The following is a 20,692-nucleotide window of genomic DNA, read 5'->3' as shown; positions in this document are numbered from 1 at the left end:
AACCACTTGTGTTTTGCTGGAACTGATATTTAATTATTCAGATTGATCTTTTTGATGACCGAGCTGTGGAACGGTTTAAAGTTTTCAGTTTTGGTGTCATCTCAAAGGAATTTTTCAGTCATTTTAAAGGATTTCCCCAGTAAAAAAATAATAAAATACAATTTTGTTTATTAATAACCTTTTCTCTTCAGTACCTTTAAGAAGTGAGTGCTGGGCCTGACCCTGGATGCACCATAATTCAGCTGTTACTGCTTGTAAACAACCACAGGTTTACATGTAGAGGAGTGTGTTATGACTGATGTCATGGGTAAAACGGCTATTTCTCTGAACAGACACCTGTCAGGAAGGTGGTCAACCCAAACACTTAAAAATGGATGGAAAAGCCCTTTGAGTTATTTGTGGAGTCACCTCATGATCACAAAATATAAACAAATGTTTATTTACACAGCAAAATGTGATGCAACAAACTGACTAAATACAGATGGAGACATTTATGTTTTGAACTTTTTCAGGTTCCTTCCTTTTTATAAAATAACTATGTACACATTTTTTGAAACTACGTCTCATTTACAAAGCAACTTATTTCAGTAATCCATCTTAGAAACCATCTAAAGACTCAGGAACGCTTTGCAGGTGTTTTGGATTTATAAGCTGATATGACACTTTGAGTCTGATAACCTTTCCACAATATTCTAATAGTCTGAGATTCTGAATGTGAAGTTTTCATCAGCTGTAAGCCATAAGCATCACGGGTATAACAAATAAAGGCTTGAATTATCCGGCTTTGCATGGAATGAGTCTGTCTCATATTAGTTTCACCTTTTAAATAGAATTACTGACAAATGAAATTTTGCTCCATATTCCAATTTTCAGAGTTCCACCTGTACGTTAACTGTTTAGAATAAAAGCAAAAAAATAAAATAATACGTTCAGAATTTTACAAATATGCCTTTTTTGGATCTTCGGGTCCTTAGACCTCATCTTGAGACGTTAGGACACCACAGAGTTTGACTGTCAGTTAAATTTCAGCCACTAGGTGGCAGGATTGGTCCATATCTAAAAGCCATTCATTTGTTTGATTAAAAAAAATAAACAGCTATGACACTGTGTTGAAGCAAAATGTTTTAATACAAAAGTTACCCTTGTAGATCCATCATCCTGAACAGTAGTATCACTTCCTTTTTGTTAAAGAAACTAAACATTTTCAAATAGGCAAAAGTCAAAAGCAGCACATTTAAACATGTGAAACAACAAAACACCAAAGGTCCCTTTGAGATGCTGTAAAGTGTCAGGAGGTCAAACTGTAACCATCACTCATCTTTGGACTTGAGGCTCCAACTGTCAGAAAAGAAAACAAGCATGTTCTTATCGGAGATCATTTTCCAGTAAGAAGCAAGAGTGAATGCAGATTTATAACATTTGTTTAACTCTTCAAAAAAAGTGAACAGTTAAGAGAATTCACATTAGCGTCCTCATTAACACGATGAAAACGTGTCTAAGAACCGCCCTGTGTTAAAAGCATCAAGCACAAATAGGAAAACTGTTTGGGTTTAATGAAAATATCTGATTTAATCCACCGGTCACATATTCAGATTTGTTTTGTTGTTGTCTGTGCCGTCATCTTCCCTCAGGAGTAACCCAGATTACAAACTATGAAGATGACACACAACAGTAATCCAGAAGCAGGGCTAGGTCCCAACGATAGTGAGTGATTTGCTCACAGATGTTGGTAAAAGTAACACCAACAAAGAAAAGGTTTGCATTCTCCAAAGACACAAACACATCATGACAGTATGGGGTCTTCATGTTTGAAGATCGCTTCTTGAATTAAATGCATCCAGAACCCAAACATTTCAATAGAAACACCTCTCATGTCTGCAGCTCAGCGAGCGAGCAAACAATAAGGCTGGTTTACCTCCTGAAGCTGCATCATCACAGCAGAAAGGTCTATCAGATGCATTTGTCATGGAATAAAACATCCAGTGTTCTATTCTCCTCACATTTAACAACCCACCCTCTAGGCTGATAAAAAACATCTGAACTTGGTGTAAATTGGCCTTCCGTGACCTTTTAGTGCCCTCTGCAGGCTCAGAGATTCAACATGAAGAATCATCGAAAATCAAACCACCAGGAGTCAAATTTAAATAAGCTTGTGTCTTTAGCGCACGGTATTTATTATGTTAAGAGTTTTTGATAACAGAACACCTCTCTCAGTACGTGACTTCATGTGTCTTTGGTGGAAGACCGCCGTAACTGAAGTGATCTGGAGGACAGTCCACTAGTCTCTCTAATGCACTTCCAGTCCCAGACTCTCCCCTGACCCATCCAGAGAAGACGAGGACAGGATGTCCTGCTGTGTGCATTTACCATCACCTCCTCCTGACTGACAGCTGGACCCTAAGATGCTGAAGTCACTGTTTTCATTCAAATCTCCAACGGCAACAGCTGCCTTAAGCTCTGGAGACTGACTCAATTCACTCAGGTTGGTCACATATTGCTGATGTTCATCCTCCTGACCAGAAATGTCCTCTTTTTCCTCAAGACACCCATTCACATGCAGGTCCAGAATGTCCCTAGTGGAGACGTCCACTTCAGACCAGTTTTGGACATCCTCAGGAGACGACCTGATGAGCATCAAGTCCTCCTTTTCCTCCTCGCTACACTTCACAATGCTCTCATTAGAAGACAGCAGTGAACAGCTGTCTTCATCACAGCTGTCCTCTTTGTGTCCAACTTCCTCCTGGTGAAGTTTTAATGCCGAGTCATCGGTGTCCACCTCTGGTGCTCCGTTCATAATCTGAGTCTCCTCGTGGTGTTCGGACTGAAGGAGAGTTTCCTCTTCTCTGCCTGGTTCAGGACTCTTTTTCTTTTCCAAGTCTCTTACTGGTTTGACATCAACCACATGGCTTTTGGGAACCTGAGAGGGATTTTCACAGCAGACATCTTCTAATCTTGTAACTTCCTGCTCTTCATCAGCAACCTTCAAACCTAAAATCTCTTCTGAATTTACAAAAATTCCTGTCTCAGATTTTTCTATATCCTCGTTTTCTTTGGAGTCCAAGTGATCCTCTGTGTTTTCTTCTGTGTTTATGGTAACGCTCTCCTCCTCAAACATGCTGTCCACTCCACCATCTGTCCCCATGGGGGAATGGACCTCCACCGGAGTCTGAATCTGGCAGCTCCTCCGTTCCGTCTGCTCCGTGGAGCTGAGACTCCCAGAATCATCCGAGGTCTCCCCCAGGTAAAAGGTGGCCTGTGTGGGGTCACAGTCCTCGACAACAGCCTCCAAATGGTCACTTCTCTGGGAGATGGTTACTGAGGGATTCTGCTTGAGCAGCGTTTCATCCAAGTCTTGCTCACTGAGCTCCAGAATATCTTCCAGAGCATCCGAGTCGCCACATGGGAGTGATTTAAAGTTGGAGGGGGCATTAGGCTGATGGGGAGCTGGACTGTAGAGCATTAGCGGAGAAAAAAGGTTACACAAAGTGCAGAAATTACACATTTAACCAGTGTTCCTCTTTCATACCTTTCCATTGACTCGTAAGAAATGGTCAAACTGTGCTCCCTGATGGAGTCCTCCTGAGCCTGAGCTAGTCCCCGATTGGATGAGGCGTAGGTGAGGATGGCGTCCGTCACAGAGTAGGGAGTGAGGCCCTGGACGCAGTCCTGGATGTGACTGATGGGCAGTTGCGTCTGCAGGAAGAGGTGGAGCTGGCTGTCTGACAGACATACAGTCATGTGCACCACGCTGCAACCATAACAAAGATGTTGGGGGTAGAGACTCTTCACAGCAGCAGATGATAAACTTTCATTAGACGGTAAACTGACTTGTTTAAGAAGGCCTGAAGTCCTTTCCTCCTCCTCTCCAGAAAGTCCTCATTGCTGAAGTAGAAGAAAGATTTTCCTGGAAGGTCCGGAACAGGACTAGGACAAGAACTCATTTTTAATATTTAGGTAAATCTCCTCCTTGAACCGTCACCTTATCGTGGTGGTGGAGTTTGAGTGCCCTAATGATCCTAGGAGCTATGTTGTCTGGGGCACTTGGTGCCCCTGGTAGGGTCTCCCATGACAAATTGGTCTTAGGTGAAGGGTGAGACAAAGAACAGTTCGAAGGATCTTTCATGGCAGTTAAAACGAAGAGTCGGAGTACCCGGCCCGGAGGGTTACCGGGGTCCCACCCTGGAGCCAGGCCTGGGGTTGGGGCCCGTGAGCGAGCGCCTGGTGGCCGGGCTTTCGCCCATGGGGCCCGGCCGGGCCCAGCCCGAACCAGATACATGGGCTCGTCCAACTGTGGACCCACCACCCGCAGGAGGAACATGAAGGGTCCGGTGCAATGCGAATCGGGTGGCAGACCAAGGCGGGAGCCTTGGCGGTCCAATCCCCGGACAAGAAAACTAGTTTTTGGGACATGGAACGTCACCTCGCTGGCGGGGAAGGAGCCGGAGCTTGTGGCAGAGGTGGAGCAGTACCGGCTAGATATAGTCGGACTCACCTCGACACATTGCATTGGCTCTGGAACCCGAGACCTGGAGAGGGGTTGGACACTCTACTTTGCTGGAGTTGCTCCGGGTGAGAGGCGGAGGGCTGGGGTTGGCTTTTTGTTAGCCCCGAGACTCTCTGCCTGTGTGTTGGGGTTTACCCCGGGGGACAAGAGGGTAGCTTCCTTGCGCTTTCGGGTCGGGGAACGGGTCCTGACTGTTGTTTGTGCTTATGGGCCAAATATCAGTTCAGAGTACCCACCCTTTTTGGAGTCCCTGGGACGAGTGCTAGATAGTGCTCCATCAGGGGACTCCATTGTCCTGCTGGGGGACTTCAATGCTCACGTGGGCAATGACAGCTTGACCTGGAGGGGTGTGATTGGGAGGAACGGCCCACCTAATCTGAACTCGAGCGGTGTTTTGTTATTGGACTTCTGTGCAAGCCGCAGTTTGGCCATAACGAACACCATGTTCGAACATAAGGATGCCCACCGGTACACTTGGTACCAGGGCAGCCTAGGTCACAGGTCGATGATAGATTTTGTAGTCGTATCATCTGACCTGCGGCCGTATGTTTTGGACACCCGAGTGAAGAGAGAGGCGGAGCTGTCAACTGATCACCAACTGGTGGTGAGTTGGATCAGATGGCAAGGGAACATGCCGCGTAGACCTGGCAGACCCAAACGCATAGTGAGGGTCTGCTGGGAACGCCTGGCAGAAGAACCTGTCAAGATGGTCTTCAACTCCCACCTCCGGCAGAGCTTTGACCACGTCCCGAGAGCAGTGGGGGACATTGAGTCCGAGTGGGCCTTGTTCCACTCTGCGATTGTCGAGGCGGCTGTTGCTAGCTGTGGTCGTAAGGTGGCCGGTGCCAGTCGTGGTGGCAACCCCCGTACCCGCTGGTGGACACCAGAGGTTCGGGGAGCCGTCAGGCTGAAGAAGGAGGCCTACAGGGCGTGGCTGGTCTGTGGGTCTCCGGAGGCAGCAGACAGGTACCGGATAGCCAAGCGGGGTGCAGCAGTGGCAGTTGCCGAGGCAAAATCTCGGGCGTGGGAGGAGTTTGGTGAGGCCATGGAGAAAGACTATCGATCGGCTCCAAAGAGGTTCTGGCAAACTGTCCGGCGCCTCAGGAGAGGAAGGCAGCAACTCGCTCACACTGTTTACAGTGGGGATGGGGAGCTGCTGACGTCAACTGAGGCTATAGTCGGACGGTGGAAGGAATACTTTGAGGAGCTCCTCAATCCCACCAATGCACATTCCGAGGAGGAACCAGAGCTGGGAGGCCTGGGGATGGACTGTCCGATCTCGGGGGCAGAAGTTGCTGAGGTAGTCAAACAACTACACAGCGGCGGAGCCCCGGGGGCGGATGAGGTTCGTCCTGGGTTTCTCAAGGCTATGGATGTTGTAGGGCTGTCATGGTTGACACGTCTCTACAACATTGCGTGGTCATCGGGGGCAGTTCCTAGGGAGTGGCAGACCGGGGTGGTGGTCCCCATCTTTAAGAAGGGTGACCTGAGGGTGTGTTCCAACTATAGGGGATCACACTCCTCAGCCTCCCTGGAAAGGTCTACGCCAAGGTACTGGAGAGGAGGGTCCGATCGATAGTTGAATCTCAGATAGAGGAGGAGCAATGTGGTTTTCGTCCTGGCCGTGGAACTGTGGACCAGCTCTATACCCTTGCAAGGGTGATGGAGGGGGCATGGGAGTTTGCCCAACCAATCCACATGTGCTTTGTGGATTTGGAGAAGGCTTATGACCGTGTCCCCAGGGGCACCCTGTGGGGGACGCTCCAGGAGTATGGGGTGGGTGGCTTTCTGTTAAGGGCCATTCAGTCCCTTTACCAGAGGAGCGTGAGTTTGGTCCGCATAGCCGGTAGTAAGTCAGACCTGTTCCCAGTGAGGGTTGGACTCCGCCAGGGCTGCCCTTTGTCACCGGTTCTGTTCATCACTTTTATGGACAGAATTTCTAGACGCAGCCGTGGTGTGGAGTGTGTCGAGTTTGGTGGCAGGAGAATCTCGTCTCTGCTTTTTGCGGATGATGTGGTCCTCCTAGCTTCATCCAGCTCTGACCTTCAGCTCTTGCTGGGTAGGTTCGCGGCCGAATGTGAAGCGGCTGGGATGAGGATCAGCACCTCCAAATCTGAGACCATGGTTCTCGACCGGAAAAGGGTGGCTTGCCACCTCCGGGTCGAGGGAGAGGTCCTACCTCAAGTGGAGGAGTTTAAGTATCTCGGGGTCTTGTTCACGAGTGAGGGTAGGAGGGATCGGGAGATCGACAGGCGGATTGGTTCGGCGTCTGCAGTGATGCGGACGCTGAGCCGATCTGTCGTGGGGAAGAGGGAGCTGAGCCAGAAAGCCAGGCTCTCGATTTACCGGTCGATCTACGTCCCAATCCTCACCTATGGTCATGAGCTTTGGGTAATGACCGAAAGAACGAGATCGCGGATACAAGCGGCCGAAATGAGTTTCCTCCGTAGGGTGGCCGGGCTCAGCCTTAGAGATAGGGTGAGGAGCTCGGACATTCGGGAGGGACTCGGAGTAGAACCGCTGCTCCTCCGGATCGAAAGGAGCCAGTTGAGGTGGTTTGGGCATCTGGTCAGGATGCCTCCTGGACGCCTCCCCGGGGAGGTGTTTCGGGCATGTCCTGCCGGCAGAAGGCCCCCGGGTCGACCCAGGACACGTTGGAGAGGTTACATCTCCAATCTGGTCCGGGAACGCCTTGGGGTCCTGCCGGAGGAGCTGGTGGACAAGGCCGGGGAGAGGACGGCCTGGAGCTCCCTAATTGGGATGCTGCCCCCGCGACCCGGACCCGGATAAGCGGAGGAAGACGAAGACGAAGAAGAGAAGGTAAATCTCTATCATGACTGCTACAACATGCTGATTTTATAAGCATCTGAATTACAGAAGCTCGTTCTGGGCAGTTATGTCAAACAGCAAGAGGATGAGATATAAGAGAACAACTCAAACACAATGAAATACCCTCTAGAGATAACAGGAGCAGGGTTGCACTCCTAGAGCCCTAAGCTGAGATTTACCCTAAAAGCTTGATCGCCTTTGTGTGTTAGTTTAGATCTTAGACACACAGCAACAGAAGCTCACTGGTTGATGTTTAAAAAATGTAAAACTAAGAAAACTCAGAAATAAGAACAGAGAGGTGGAAACAAACTGGAGTCCAACAGCAAACGTTGGCATTCTGGATGACCTGTAGACAACGGCAGATCCACCCACATACAAGTCTTGTCCAGATGTAATTAAGGCATAAAAAACCTTTAATGGAGCTTTATGGAAGAACTAGAAACAAAGTGGACAGAAAACTGTTCAACGGGTGATTTAGAACGTCTCCCTGTTCAGTCAAAGGCTCCTATGTGAAGGTAAATTAGCAGAAATAAACATTTCTGTCATGATATTTAACATCCTGTTTGTTTTTGGTCATTTATGAACAACAACTAGATTTTAGTTCATTAATTTTAGCAAAGAAATGAGAAGAGGACGATCTGACTTACACCAGGCCTGCATTCTTCTGCAGCTTCTTCTTGAGCCACACAAACTCGCTGTAGCGCCGGCGCACGCATGACGTCTTAGCTGTGAAGGCTCTGCTGTTGGTCTGAGGACAAACACAGAAACAATAAAAGGACCATTTAAACATCATCAACGCATCAAACTGGTGATTGTCCTTATCAGTTAATCTGAAAGGTCATCTCTGTCACAAATAACTCTTAAATTCATGTGATCTAAAAGTTTTGCTGCAGGAAATAAAAAAACAAACAAACAAAAGTTTCATTTATTATTTTGCTGTTTTAAAGACAAAACTAAACTCCAGGATTTGGGTTTGAAGTTGAGTCAGACGGGAAGTAACGGGACCCTCGTTCTTCCTGTTTACAGATTATAAACTCATTTCATGTAGTGCTGAGATGTAAATGACGCATAATCCAGCTGCTCAATCTGTCACTGATCTTGTGGTCAACACAGGAGCAATTATCACATGCCAGATTTGTTCCACTCACATGTGATACTAAAGTGTTAGCATCATGGGCTGCTGCTGCAGAATGCCACTACTGATTCATGTTAAAGTCATGCTAGTAATGGAGAGAGGGGTAAAACCACAGCACCGAAGGGTAAAATGTCCTTTCACTGACAAAGCTACAATGACAAATAATCAATTAGATGACAACATTATTTTAGAAGAGAATTTGTTGAATTTTTTTTTTGCACATTTCTGCTTTAATTTGAGAATCTGAAGCCTGTACAGCAGTAATCTGAATTAAGCTAGGCTGTTGTTAGGAGGAAATGAGACACGTTAACATGGGCAACATCCTGTAAAAGTCCCTTTTGCCTTGTTGTTGTAATGCTATAAAGAAGATAACATATTAGTAGGTTTTTGAGCAGATAAAAGTAGAGCGTTCCTTATTCTGACCAGAAAGCAGCAGATCCAACATGTCTGCACAAGCAAATCCGTTAAAGATTGCATGAAGTCACTTGATCCCAGTCACTTTCATGAGTCAGCACCCACACGACACACGAGTCTGCACGCAACCTTAATGCTGACGACTGCTCAACACCAGCTGCTGCCATGACAACACACACGCCTGTCCAGACAAATTGTAGATGTGGAGTCTGAAGCTGTGTCCTGTCTGGATTCACCCAAAACACAGGTTAAACTCTTCTAGGAATGATTATCTTGCTACATTTATATTCTGAGGAACAACCTTTGTGTAGAATCAAGTTGATCTTTGTTAACTTGGTACAGTTTGTTAAAAGTGTATTACAAGATTTCAGCACTTCTGTTTTGCGCAGGCCCTTTAATGGTTAAAAGGAAACTGACCTTTCTCAAGTGCGTTTGGTGTAAAAGTTATAAATACTTATTATCATACCTACTGTAGATAGCTTAACGAGAATGGGAGTTTTTGTCATACAGGACAGCAGGGGTGCCCAATCCTGGCCCTGGCGGGCCGGTATCCAGCATGTTTTAGTGGTTTCTCTACTCCAACAAACTTGATTCAGTGGTTAAATCGCCTGTGCAGCAGCTCATCAGGCTCTACAGAAGCCTGTTAATCACCTGGGGTCTCATTTATCAAACACGGCATAGACCCCTTACTAAAACCGTACCTAAGCTCAGCAAAAAAAATGTACTTATGCCAAGTAGGTTTGTGATCTATCAAACATGGAGTACGCACAGCTGCACGCAATCTCCGCTTCATAAATCGGAGACTAACGAGAATGTTTCTCAGCTGCATTTTAGTCACATCCCGCCTTCACCACGCCCACTTACTGCCATAAATTGTCAATGCAAAGTGCCTTGTGGATCTCATGCATATACATAAGCCGGCTGTTGCAGCGCTCCGCCAATGACATGGCGATCGTAGATTAAGGCAGATCAAGGAAGCGCAATTTCACAGAAGCAGAAGTTGAGGTACCTGTGGGTGAGGTGGAGAAATGAAAGGAAGTACTTTTGCAAAACAAATAAGAGAAAATCCACGAAGTGGCACAGCGTTGCTGAAGCCGTCAATGCTGTGAATTCTTCAGAGAGATCTGTGGCGGGTATAAAAAAAAAAAGTCCAATCGGGATTCGATCCCCAGACTCCCGGGTGAAAGTCACATGCGCTAACCAGTCAGCCAAACAGAGATCTCCCCTGTACAAGTGGCCAGGGCGCATGATCTATCGGGTCACAGTGACAGGACACACACACTGTCACAGACGCATGACATTCTGTCTCAATCCGTTCCCCTGCTGATATTCTGCATTCTGTATTCTGTGCTTCAGACTGTGTGCGCGCGCATGTGTGTGCGTGTGGGAGGTCTTGTTCTGTGTGAAAACGAAGCAGTACAAGTGATAATGCTGCAGGATTTCATAATTTTATCCTCAGCAGCAGCACTGCAGGTGCTCTCCATGTCGAAAATGTGCGTAAGCCAGGTCCTTAGTCAACTTAAAGTTGCGCACATTTTTCCGCTAAGTTTTCTTTCATAAATCCCAAAGTTTGCCTGGAAAGTTGCTTACGCAGTTTTCCAACCCTGTTTTGTGCGTAAGGAAGCTTGATAAATGAGGCCCCAGCTGACTGAAATCAGGTGTGTTGAAACAGAGTTAAAACTAAAATGTGCTGGATACTGGCTCTCCAGGACCAGGACCGGGCACCAATGGCATAGAGCCACACTCTCGACAGCTAATCAGAAACCGTTCTTTTTTTAGCTAATCTGTAAACTTCTAACCTTAGTGTCTAAATCTTAATTGCAAATAATCATTTGTCCTTCATCTAATCTTGTTTAGATTATTGTAACCACCTTTTAGTTGTTTGAATGAAAGTAATCTCAGTCCCATGTGTTTGTTTTTCCTATGCAGAGTTATTTATAAATATTACTTACTGATAAGCTAACAGCTAGTCCAAACACAGCTGAGACCAAAGATGAATCGCTGCCATTTTCAAACAGATCCAATCTTCTGAACCTTGAAACTGTCATCAGTTTTACTTGACACAGTTATGCACATTAAATACTTGGTTATTTAGGAATTCATATATTTATAAATAGCAGCAGCAGCTAAATGCAGCACCTCTGGTGCATTCATGGGTCCGGATGTTCTGAAAAACGAAGGTTTATAGAACATTGTTCACACGAACTGCTGTGACATTTAGAAGCTTTGATGTCACTTTAAGTTAGCAGCAATACATTTTGGGCTGCAGTAGGTCTAGCCGTTAACTTATCAGTCCTAAAGAATGTAAATTCTAATTCTCCAAAAACAGGCTATTCAAAAAGATTTCTACAGTCAGTAAAATAGTATTTATGACTTTTACACAAAAATACTTCAAAATATCCCTTTATCATTTATTATTATAGTTCCCACGAATATCAAAAATCCCTTTTCTTGATTCCTGCTGTTTGACAATGTTCATGTATACTTCTGAAAAGCTGTGCTTTTATTAATTATGATTCCTGTGTGAAAACTCACATGTAGGAATAACTTGTAGTCCACGTATGAATTCCAGGAACCCTCGTTCTGAACGCGGGGATCTTGAACACGCACTGCAACAAACTCCTATAAAAAACAGACGTAATAATTAAGTTTCACATGTTCTAACACATGCCTCTGGCAAAAAAAAAAATTAGTTCCTCTAATTCTTCACACTTAACACCTCAAAGAGTATTATCGTTCTTTAGCAGAAGTGTAGCTAAAGCGGAGTTTGTGATGACAAAATGAGAACTTGTGCTAATCATCCACATCCAGATATTAAAAGAGGGAAGAAAGTTACTCACATCATCTACGTGATTCCTGGTCATCCTACCGAGAGCTGCACTGCAACCAGAAGACAAATCACTAATGAGACGCATAAATAAACTTGATCAAACGCACTGAAAGTTGGGTGTCTTTTCTTATATGCCATGAACTGATGAATCATCCCATAAAAGAAAAGCTAAAATGACATCAGTCATCCTTATTTTTCCCCTTTATCATTCAACTTTTCTATAAAACTCTTCTTAACATAGTATTCAGTTTGACTGCTGTGAAATCCTTTCAAAGATAATTCCTCAGACTGGTGAATCAGATTTTCTTCTAACTGCTCTCAGCAACTCCTCCTGAGGATTCACTTTCATTATTTACTTAGTTTTCAGTTTGTTCTCAACTGAAAACAATTCAAGCATTGGTCTGTGTAACGTGAGAGTAAGGCATTGCCATCCCATCCATCCATCCATCCATCCATTTTCATCCGCTTATCCGGAGTCGGGTCGCGGGGGCAGTAGCCTAAGGCGAGAAGCACAGACTTCCCTCTACCCAGCCACTTGGGCCAGCTCCTCTGGGGGAATCCCAAGGCGTTCCCTGGCCAGGTGAGAGACATAGTCCCTCCACCGTGTCCTGGGTCTACCTTTACGTCTCCTCCCGGTTGGACGTGCCTGGAAAACCTCACCAGGGAGGTGTCCAGGAGGCATCCTGACCAGATGCCCGAGCTACCTCAACTGGCTCCTCTCGATGTGGAGGAGCAGCGGGTCTACTCCGAGCCCCTCCCAAATGACCAAACTTCTCACCCTATCTCTAAGGGAGAGTCCAGCCACTCTTTGGAGAAAACTCATTTCGGCCGCTTGTATCCGCAATCTCGTTCTATCGGTCACTACCCAAAGCTCGTGACCATAGGTGAGGGTAGGAACGTAGATCGACCGGTAAATCGAGAGCTTCGCCTTCTGACTCAGCTCTCTTTTCACCACGACAGACCGGTACAACGCCCGCATCACTGCAGATGCAGCACCAATCCCCCTATCGATCTCACGCTCCAGTTTTCCCTCACTCGTGAACAAGACCCCGAGATACTTAAACTCCTCCAATTGGGGCAGGACCTCATCCCTGACCTGGAGAAGGCATTCTACCCTTTATCAAATCAAGACCATGATCTCAGATTTAGAGGAGCTGATTCTCATCCCAGCTGCTTCACACTCGGCTGTGAACTGCTCCAGCGAAAGCTGAAGATCACGTTCTGATGAAGCCAACAGGACCACATCATCTGCAAAAAGCAGAGACCTGATCCTCAGGCCACCAAAACGGATGCTTTCCACACCTTGGCTGCACCTAGAAATCCTGTCCATAAAGGTTATGAACATAATCGGTGACAAAGGGCAGCCTTGGTGGGGTCCAACTCTCACTGGGTATGAGCCTGACTAACTGCCGGCAATGCGGACCAAGCTCTGACACCGGTCATACAGGGACCTAACAGCACGTATCAGAGGGCCTGGTACCCCACACTCCCGGAGTATCCCCACAGGGCCCCCCGAGGGACACAGTCAAACTCTCGTCTCGTCTCGTCTTCCTCCGCTTATCCGGGTCCGGGTCGCGGGGGCAGCATCCCAACTAGGGAGCTCCAGGCCGTCCTCTCCCCGGCCTTGTCCACCAGCTCCTCCGGCAGGACCCCAAGGCGTTCCCGGACCAGATTGGAGATGTAACTTCTCCAACGTGTCCTGGGTCGACCCGGGGGCCTTCTGCCGGCAGGACATGCCCGAAACACCTCCCCAGGGAGGCGTCCAGGAGGCATCCTGACCAGATGCCCAAACCACCTCAACTGGCTCCTTTCGATCCGGAGGAGCAGCGGTTCTACTCCGAGTCCCTCCCGAATGTCCGAGCTCCTCACCCTATCTCTAAGGCTGAGCCCGGCCACCCTACGGAGGAAACTCATTTCGGCCGCTTGTATCCGCGATCTCGTTCTTTCGGTCATTACCCAAAGCTCATGACCATAGGTGAGGATTGGGACGTAGATCGACTGGTAAATCGAGAGCCTGGCTTTCTGGCTCAGCTCCCTCTTCCCCACGACAGATCGGGTCAGCGTCCGCATCACTGCAGACGCCGAACCAATCCGCCTGTCGATCTCCCGATCCCTCCTACCCTCACTCGTGAACAAGACCCCGAGATACTTAAACTCCTCCACTTGAGGTAGGACCTCTCCCCCGACCCGGAGGTGGCAAGCCACCCTTTTCCGGTCGAGCACCATGGTCTCAGATTTGGAGGTGCTGATCCTCATCCCAGCCGCTTCACATTCGGCCGCGAACCTACCCAGCAAGAGCTGAAGGTCAGAGCTGGATGAAGCTAGGAGGACCACATCATCCGCAAAAAGCAGAGACGAGATTCTCCTGCCACCAAACTCGACACACTCCACACCACGGCTGCGTCTAGAAATTCTGTCCATAAAAGTGATGAACAGAACCGGTGACAAAGGGCAGCCCTGGCGGAGTCCAACCCTCACTGGGAACAGGTCCGACTTACTACCGGCTATGCGGACCAAACTCACGCTCCTCTGGTAAAGGGACTGAATGGCCCTTAACAGAAAGCCACCCACCCCATACTCCTGGAGCGTCCCCCACAGGGTGCCCCTGGGGACACGGTCATAAGCCTTCTCCAAATCCACAAAGCACATGTGGATTGGTTGGGCAAACTCCCATGCCCCCTCCATCACCCTTGCAAGGGTATAGAGCTGGTCCACAGTTCCACGGCCAGGACGAAAACCACATTGCTCCTCCTCTATCTGAGATTCAACTATCGATCGGACCCTCCTCTCCAGTACCTTGGAGTAGACCTTTCCAGGGAGGCTGAGGAGTGTGATCCCCCTATAGTTGGAACACACCCTCAGGTCACCCTTCTTAAAGATGGGGACCACCACCCCGGTCTGCCACTCCCTAGGAACTGCCCCCGATGACCACGCAATGTTGTAGAGACGTGTCAACCATGACAGCCCTACAACATCCATAGCCTTAAGATACCCAGGACGAACCTCATCCGCCCCCGTGGCTCCGCCGCTGTGTAGTTGTTTGACTACCTCAGCAACTTCTGCCCCCGAGATCGGACAGTCCATCCCCAGGCCTCCCAGCTCTGGTTCCTCCTCGGAATGCGCATTGGTGGGATTGAGGAGCTCCTCAAAGTATTCCTTCCACCGTCCGACTATAGCCTCAGTTGACGTCAGCAGCTCCCCATCCCCACTGTAAACAGTGTGAGCGAGTTGCTGCCTTCCTCTCCTGAGGCGCCGGACAGTTTGCCAGAACCTCTTTGGAGCCGATCGATAGTCTTTCTCCATGGCCTCACCAAACTCCTCCCACGCCCGAGATTTTGCCTCGGCAACTGCCACTGCTGCACCCCGCTTGGCTATCCGGTACCTGTCTGCTGCCTCCGGAGACCCACAGACCAGCCACGCCCTGTAGGCCTCCTTCTTCAGCCTGACGGCTCCCCGAACCTCTGGTGTCCACCAGCGGGTACGGGGGTTGCCACCACGACTGGCACCGGCCACCTTACGACCACAGCTAGCAACAGCCGCCTCGACAATCGCAGAGTGGAACAAGGCCCACTCGGACTCAATGTCCCCCACTGCTCTCGGGACGTGGTCAAAGCTCTGCCGGAGGTGGGAGTTGAAGACCGTCTTGACAGGTTCTTCGGCCAGGCGTTCCCAGCAGACCCTCACTATGCGTTTGGGTCTGCCAGGTCTACGCGGCATGTTCCCTTGCCATCTGATCCAACTCACCACCAGGTGGTGATCAGTTGACAGCTCCGCCCCTCTCTTCACTCGGGTGTCCAAAACATACGGTCGCAGGTCAGATGATACGACTACAAAATCTATCATCGACCTGTGACCTAGGCTGCCCTGGTACCAAGTGTACCGGTGGGCATCCTTATGTTCGAACATGGTGTTCGTTATGGCCAAACTGCGGCTTGCACAGAAGTCCAATAACAAAACACCGCTCGAGTTCTGATCAGGTGGGCCGTTCCTCCCAATCACACCCCTCCAGGTCAAGCTGTCATTGCCCACGTGAGCATTGAAGTCCCCCAGCAGGACAATGGAGTCCCCTGATGGAGCACTATCTAGCACTCGTCCCAGGGACTCCAAAAAGGGTGGGTACTCTGAACTGATATTTGGCCCATAAGCACAAACAACAGTCAGGACCCGTTCCCCGACCCGAAGGCGCAAGGAAGCTACCCTCTTGTCCCCCGGGGTAAACCCCAACACACAGGCAGAGAGTCTCGGGGCTAACAAAAAGCCAACCCCAGCCCTCCGCCTCTCACCCGGAGCAACTCCAGCAAAGTAGAGTGTCCAACCCCTCTCCAGGTCTCGGGTTCCAGAGCCAATGCAATGTGTCGAGGTGAGTCCGACTATATCTAGCCGGTACCGCTCAACCTCTGCCACAAGCTCCGGCTCCTTCCCCGCCAGCGAGGTGACGTTCCATGTCCCAAAAACTAGTTTCCTTGTCCGGGGATTGGACCGCCAAGGCTCCCGCCTTGGTCTGCCACCCGATTCACATTGCACCGGACCCTTCATGTTCCTCCTGCGGGTGGTGGGTCCACAGTTGGACGAGCCCATGTATCCGGTTCGGGCTGGGCCCGGCCGGGCCCCATGGGCGAAAGCCCGGCCACCAGGCGCTCGCTCACGGGCCCCAACCCCAGGCCTGGCTCCAGGGTGGGACCCCGGTAACCCTCCAGGCCGGGTACTCCGACTCTTCGTTTTCACCACCATGAAAGATCCTTCGAACCGTTCTTTGTCTCACCCTTCACCTAAGACCAATTTGTCATGGGAGACCCTACCAGGGGCACTAAGTGCCCCAGACAACATAGCTCCTAGGATCATTAGGGCACTCAAACTCCTCCACCACGATAAGGTGACGGTTCAAGGAGGAGACAGTCAAACGCCTTCTCCAAATCCACAAAACACATGTAGACTGGTTGGGCAAATTCCCACGCACCCTCCAGGATCCCCCTAAGGGTATAGAGCTGGTCCAGTGTTCCATGGCCAGGACGAAAACCACATTACTTCTTCTGAATCTGAGGTTCAACAATCTGACGGACCCTCCTCTCCAGAACCCCTGAATAGACCTCACCAGGAAGGCTCAGGAGTGTGATCCCCCTGTAGATGGAACACACCCTGCAGTCCCCCTTTTTAAATAAGGGAACCACCACCCCGGTCTGCCAGTCCAGTGGGACTGCTCCCGATGTCCACGCAACATTGCAGAGCTGCGTCAGCCAACACAGCCCCACAACATCCAGTGCCTTAAGAAACTCCGGGCAGATCTCAATCCACCCCCGGAGCCTTGCCACAGAGGAGTTTTTTAACCACCTCAGTGACCTCAGCAATAGAGATTTGAGAGGCCAACTCAAAGTCCCCAGACTCTGCTTCCTCACTGGAAGACGTGTCGGTGGGATTGAGGAGGTCTTCGAAGTACTCTGCCCACCGATCCACAATGTCCTGAATAGAGGTCAGCAGCACACCGTCCCCACTATAGATAGTGTTGGTAGCGCACTGCTTTCCCCCACTGAGGCGCCGGATGGTGGACCAGAATCTCCTTGAAGCCGTACGTACGGAAGTCTTGCTCCATGGTTTCACCAAACTCCTCCCATGCCCGGGTTTTTGCCTTGGCGACCACCCGAGCCGCATTCCGCTTGGACTGCCAGTACCCGTCAGCTGCCTCTGGAGTCCCACAGGCCAAAAAGACCTGATAGGACTATTTCTTCAGCTTGACAGCATCCCTAACCGCCGGTGTCCACCAGCGGGTTCGGGGGTTGCCACCACGACAGGCACCAACGATCCTGCGACCACAGCTCCGGTCGGCCACCTCAGCAATGGAGGCACGGAAAAGGGTCCATTCAGATTCAATGTCCCCCGGAACATTTTGGAAGTTCTGTCGGAGGTGGGAATTGAAGCTCCTTCTGACAGAAGACTCTGCCAGACATTCCCAGCTGACCCTCACGATACGTTTGGGCCTGCCAGGTCTGACCGGCATCCTCCCCCACCATCTGAGCCAACTTACCACCAGGTAGTGGTCAGTTGACAGCTCCGCCCCTCTTCACCCGAGTGTCCAAGACATGCGGCCGCAGGTCAGATGAAACAATAACAAAGTCGATCATCGAGCTGCGGCCTAAGATATCCTGGAGCCAAGAGCACATATGGACACCTTTATGTCTGAACATGGTGTTCATTATGGACAATCCATGACTGGCACAGAAGTCCAATAACAAAACACCACTGGAATTCAAATCAGGGGGGCCGTTCCTCCCAACCACACCTCTCCAGGTCTCACTGCCGTTGCCCACGTGAGTGTTAATGTCTCCCAGCAGAACGAGGGAGTCACCAGAAGGAGCGCTTTCTAGCACCCCCTCCAAGGTCTCCAAAAAGGGTGGGTAGTCTGAACTGTAGTTTGGTGCATAAGCACAGACCACAGTCAGAACCCGTCCCCCCACACGTAGGCGGATGGAGGCTACCCTCTCATTCACCGGGGTAAACCCCAACGTACAGGCACCAAGATGGGGGGCAACTAGTACGCCCACCCCTGCTCTGCACCTCTCAGTGGGAGCAACTCCAGAGTGGTAGAAAGTCCAAGCCCTCTCAAGGAAATCGGTTCCAGAGCCAGAGCCATGCGTTGAGGTGAGTCCGACTATATCTAGTCGGAACCTCTCAACCTCACACACCACCTCAGGCTCCTTCCCCACCAGAGAGGTGACATTCCATGTGCCAAGAGCCAGCTTCTGTAGCAGAGGATCAGACCGCCAAGGTCCCTGCCCTCGACTACCACCCGTCACACACTGCACCTGACCCCTTTGGCCCCTCCCACGAGTGGCGAGCCCATGGGAAGGGGGACCCACATTTCCTCTTCGGGCTGTGCCCGACTAGGCTCCATGGGTGAAAGCCCGGCCACCAGGTGCTCGCCAACGTGCCCCACCTCCAGGCCTGGCTCCAGAGGGGGGCCCCGGGCGGTGACCCACGTCCGGGCGAGGGAACACGGTTTCCATTTATATAATTCATTGTAAGATGTCTTCCTTTACGTTTACAAGTTTATACTGTTACCTGGTGACTTTCAGTTAGACTTAAAAAGAAGAACACTACAAATAGCAGATATATTTGACATTTTCAATAACAAAAATCAATCAAAATGATTAAAAAAAATGCTTACTTTATATTTACCAACCTCTGTCAGATGTGGCTACAATGTAGCTCATCACCACCAGGGTGTGAGTGTGTGCGCGTGGGTGAATGACTGTTGTGTTGTAAAGCGCCTTGGGGGGTTGTAGGACTATAGACGGCGCTATATCAAATGCAGACCATTTTTACCATAATGATATTAAAACAGGAAACACAAACGTCGTCTATAATTTACTACATTTTCTTTACTACTATACATGCTAGTTTAATCAGTAAAACATTTAAATTATTTGTCTGAATTAACGAGTTTCTTGTTGCACTAACAATCACACAAAATGAAATAAAACAGCAGCGACACATCAGTAAACTGTGCTGTTATAAGGCGAACAACTCATTAAAGGGTTGTTTAGTTCAGGCCTGGGTAATGAAAGTTGTAAACAAGGTAGCTAAAAGCTAACCCCAAACAGCAACTTACTTTCACGAATTGTGCGTTGGCTTCAATTGTTTATTGCTCAGACTGCTGCCAGTGTTGTCCTGGTCGTCGAATGTGATTGTTTTAGTGGACAAACTCCTCCGAATGCCGGGGCAGAGCCCTATTTCCAGCTCCTCTCTCAATTTCGCAAGAACAACCATTGCTGGGTGACGTCATCGCGCATAGAAATCAGTTGCGCCTATATAGCAAGCCAAGTTGTCATATAATAGTTGAAAGGGCTCTCCATTGGTGTTTGTCAGGGGTCGGGTGCGGCCACAGACATATACGTATTCGATTATATACAGCCTTTCTCACGTGCTTTTGGACTCTTCTTTAACATGTATATGTGTGAACTCCTACCAGTTAAATATTGCTAGGCTACTTAATCAATGGAATATCTGTGAGGGATTTCTTGGAATTCAAATTATTAAAACTGAGCAAACTTTAATCATATTACAGATTTAGCGTAAAAGATTTTTAACCAGTGGTTACAACGAGACGTATCTTTGAAAGGAAGAGTTCCTCTTTCAAAGGCAGAAGGTATGGCTCCCAGTTGACCTGCTCAGGACCCTCCATGTCAATAGAATAATCTGTAAGCGAATTCACAAATGATAAGACTTTTAATGGAAAAATAAAACTCATTACTTACGAAAATCTGTTACTTTAAACTTCTATGACAAAGGAGGCTTACATTTTATTGACTTTAGCGCTCTTAACAACACCTTTAAAATAAATTGGATTTAAAAATACCAAGAGCCCATATATATTTGGAACTTCATTTCATGCCATGTATTTTCCAAATAGGCGGCCTTAATTTCCTGTTGCTTTGTAACGATAGCATTCTGAAAATACCACTTACACTCTCTCATTTCCATCAACAGATTCTTTTGGCACGGACACTGATTTACAAACGCAATGTATCTCCACAGAACTGTATTATTTGGAATAACTGCAAAATAGTTTACAAAAACAAAAGTTTATTTATAAATAACTGGTTTATTAATGGAATTATCTTGGATAGCTTGGATGTAGTTTTGACTTTTGTGTGTGTGGGGGGGGGGGGGGGGGGGGGACAACCGGCATGAGGACGGGGGTTGGGGGGGGGGGGGGGGTCTTTCCGCTTGGTCCTAGTAATAAATGATAAATGACCCTGAACTTTCTAGGCTTGATTACTGCAGCTCTCTACATGCAGGGTTGTGTCAGTCATCACTGCGTCGTCTACAGGTTGTGCAGAACAGCGCAGCCAGGTTCCTGACTGGGACCAGGAAACGGGACCACATCAGTCTGGTTCTGACCTCCTTGCACTGGCTTCCGGTTTGCTATCGTTCACACTTCAGACTCCTCGTCTTTGTTTTTAATTTCTTCCAGGGTGGTGCTCCC

The 20,692-nt window shown here is 48.7% G+C and overlaps 1 protein-coding gene across 1 annotated transcript; it reads right to left on the bottom strand.

Moving 5' to 3' along the window:
* Positions 1 to 2,145: 2,145 nt before the first annotated feature.
* Positions 2,146 to 19,485, bottom strand: snx11 (sorting nexin 11). Its single transcript, XM_015962417.3, has 7 exons — positions 19,316 to 19,485; positions 11,723 to 11,762; positions 11,418 to 11,504; positions 7,981 to 8,081; positions 3,829 to 3,924; positions 3,527 to 3,748; positions 2,146 to 3,449 (listed from the first exon to the last, which is right to left on the bottom strand). The coding sequence occupies exons 2-7, from the start codon at positions 11,744 to 11,746 to the stop codon at positions 2,288 to 2,290; spliced, it is 1,692 nt and encodes a 563-aa protein (XP_015817903.3). The 5' UTR covers positions 11,747 to 11,762; positions 19,316 to 19,485; the 3' UTR covers positions 2,146 to 2,287.
* Between the last annotated feature and the right edge of the window lie 1,207 nt (positions 19,486 to 20,692).

The sequence above is a fragment of the Nothobranchius furzeri genome, chromosome 16 (genome assembly GCF_043380555.1).
Source record: "Nothobranchius furzeri strain GRZ-AD chromosome 16, NfurGRZ-RIMD1, whole genome shotgun sequence".
Lineage (NCBI taxonomy): Eukaryota > Metazoa > Chordata > Actinopteri > Cyprinodontiformes > Nothobranchiidae > Nothobranchius > Nothobranchius furzeri.
The sequence above is the reverse complement of the archived record's forward strand: the minus strand, read 5'-3'. Positions and strand labels throughout refer to the sequence as shown.

Coding starts and splice junctions, on each gene's coding strand:
- snx11 (XM_015962417.3), bottom strand. CDS start 11,746: ATGACCAGGAATCACGTAGATGAT. Junction 8,082..11,417: donor ACTACAAGTTATTCCTACAT/GTGAGTTTTCAC, acceptor GTTTGTCCTCAG/ACCAACAGCAGAGCCTTCAC. Junction 3,450..3,526: donor TCTTACGAGTCAATGGAAAG/GTATGAAAGAGG, acceptor AATGCTCTACAG/TCCAGCTCCCCATCAGCCTA.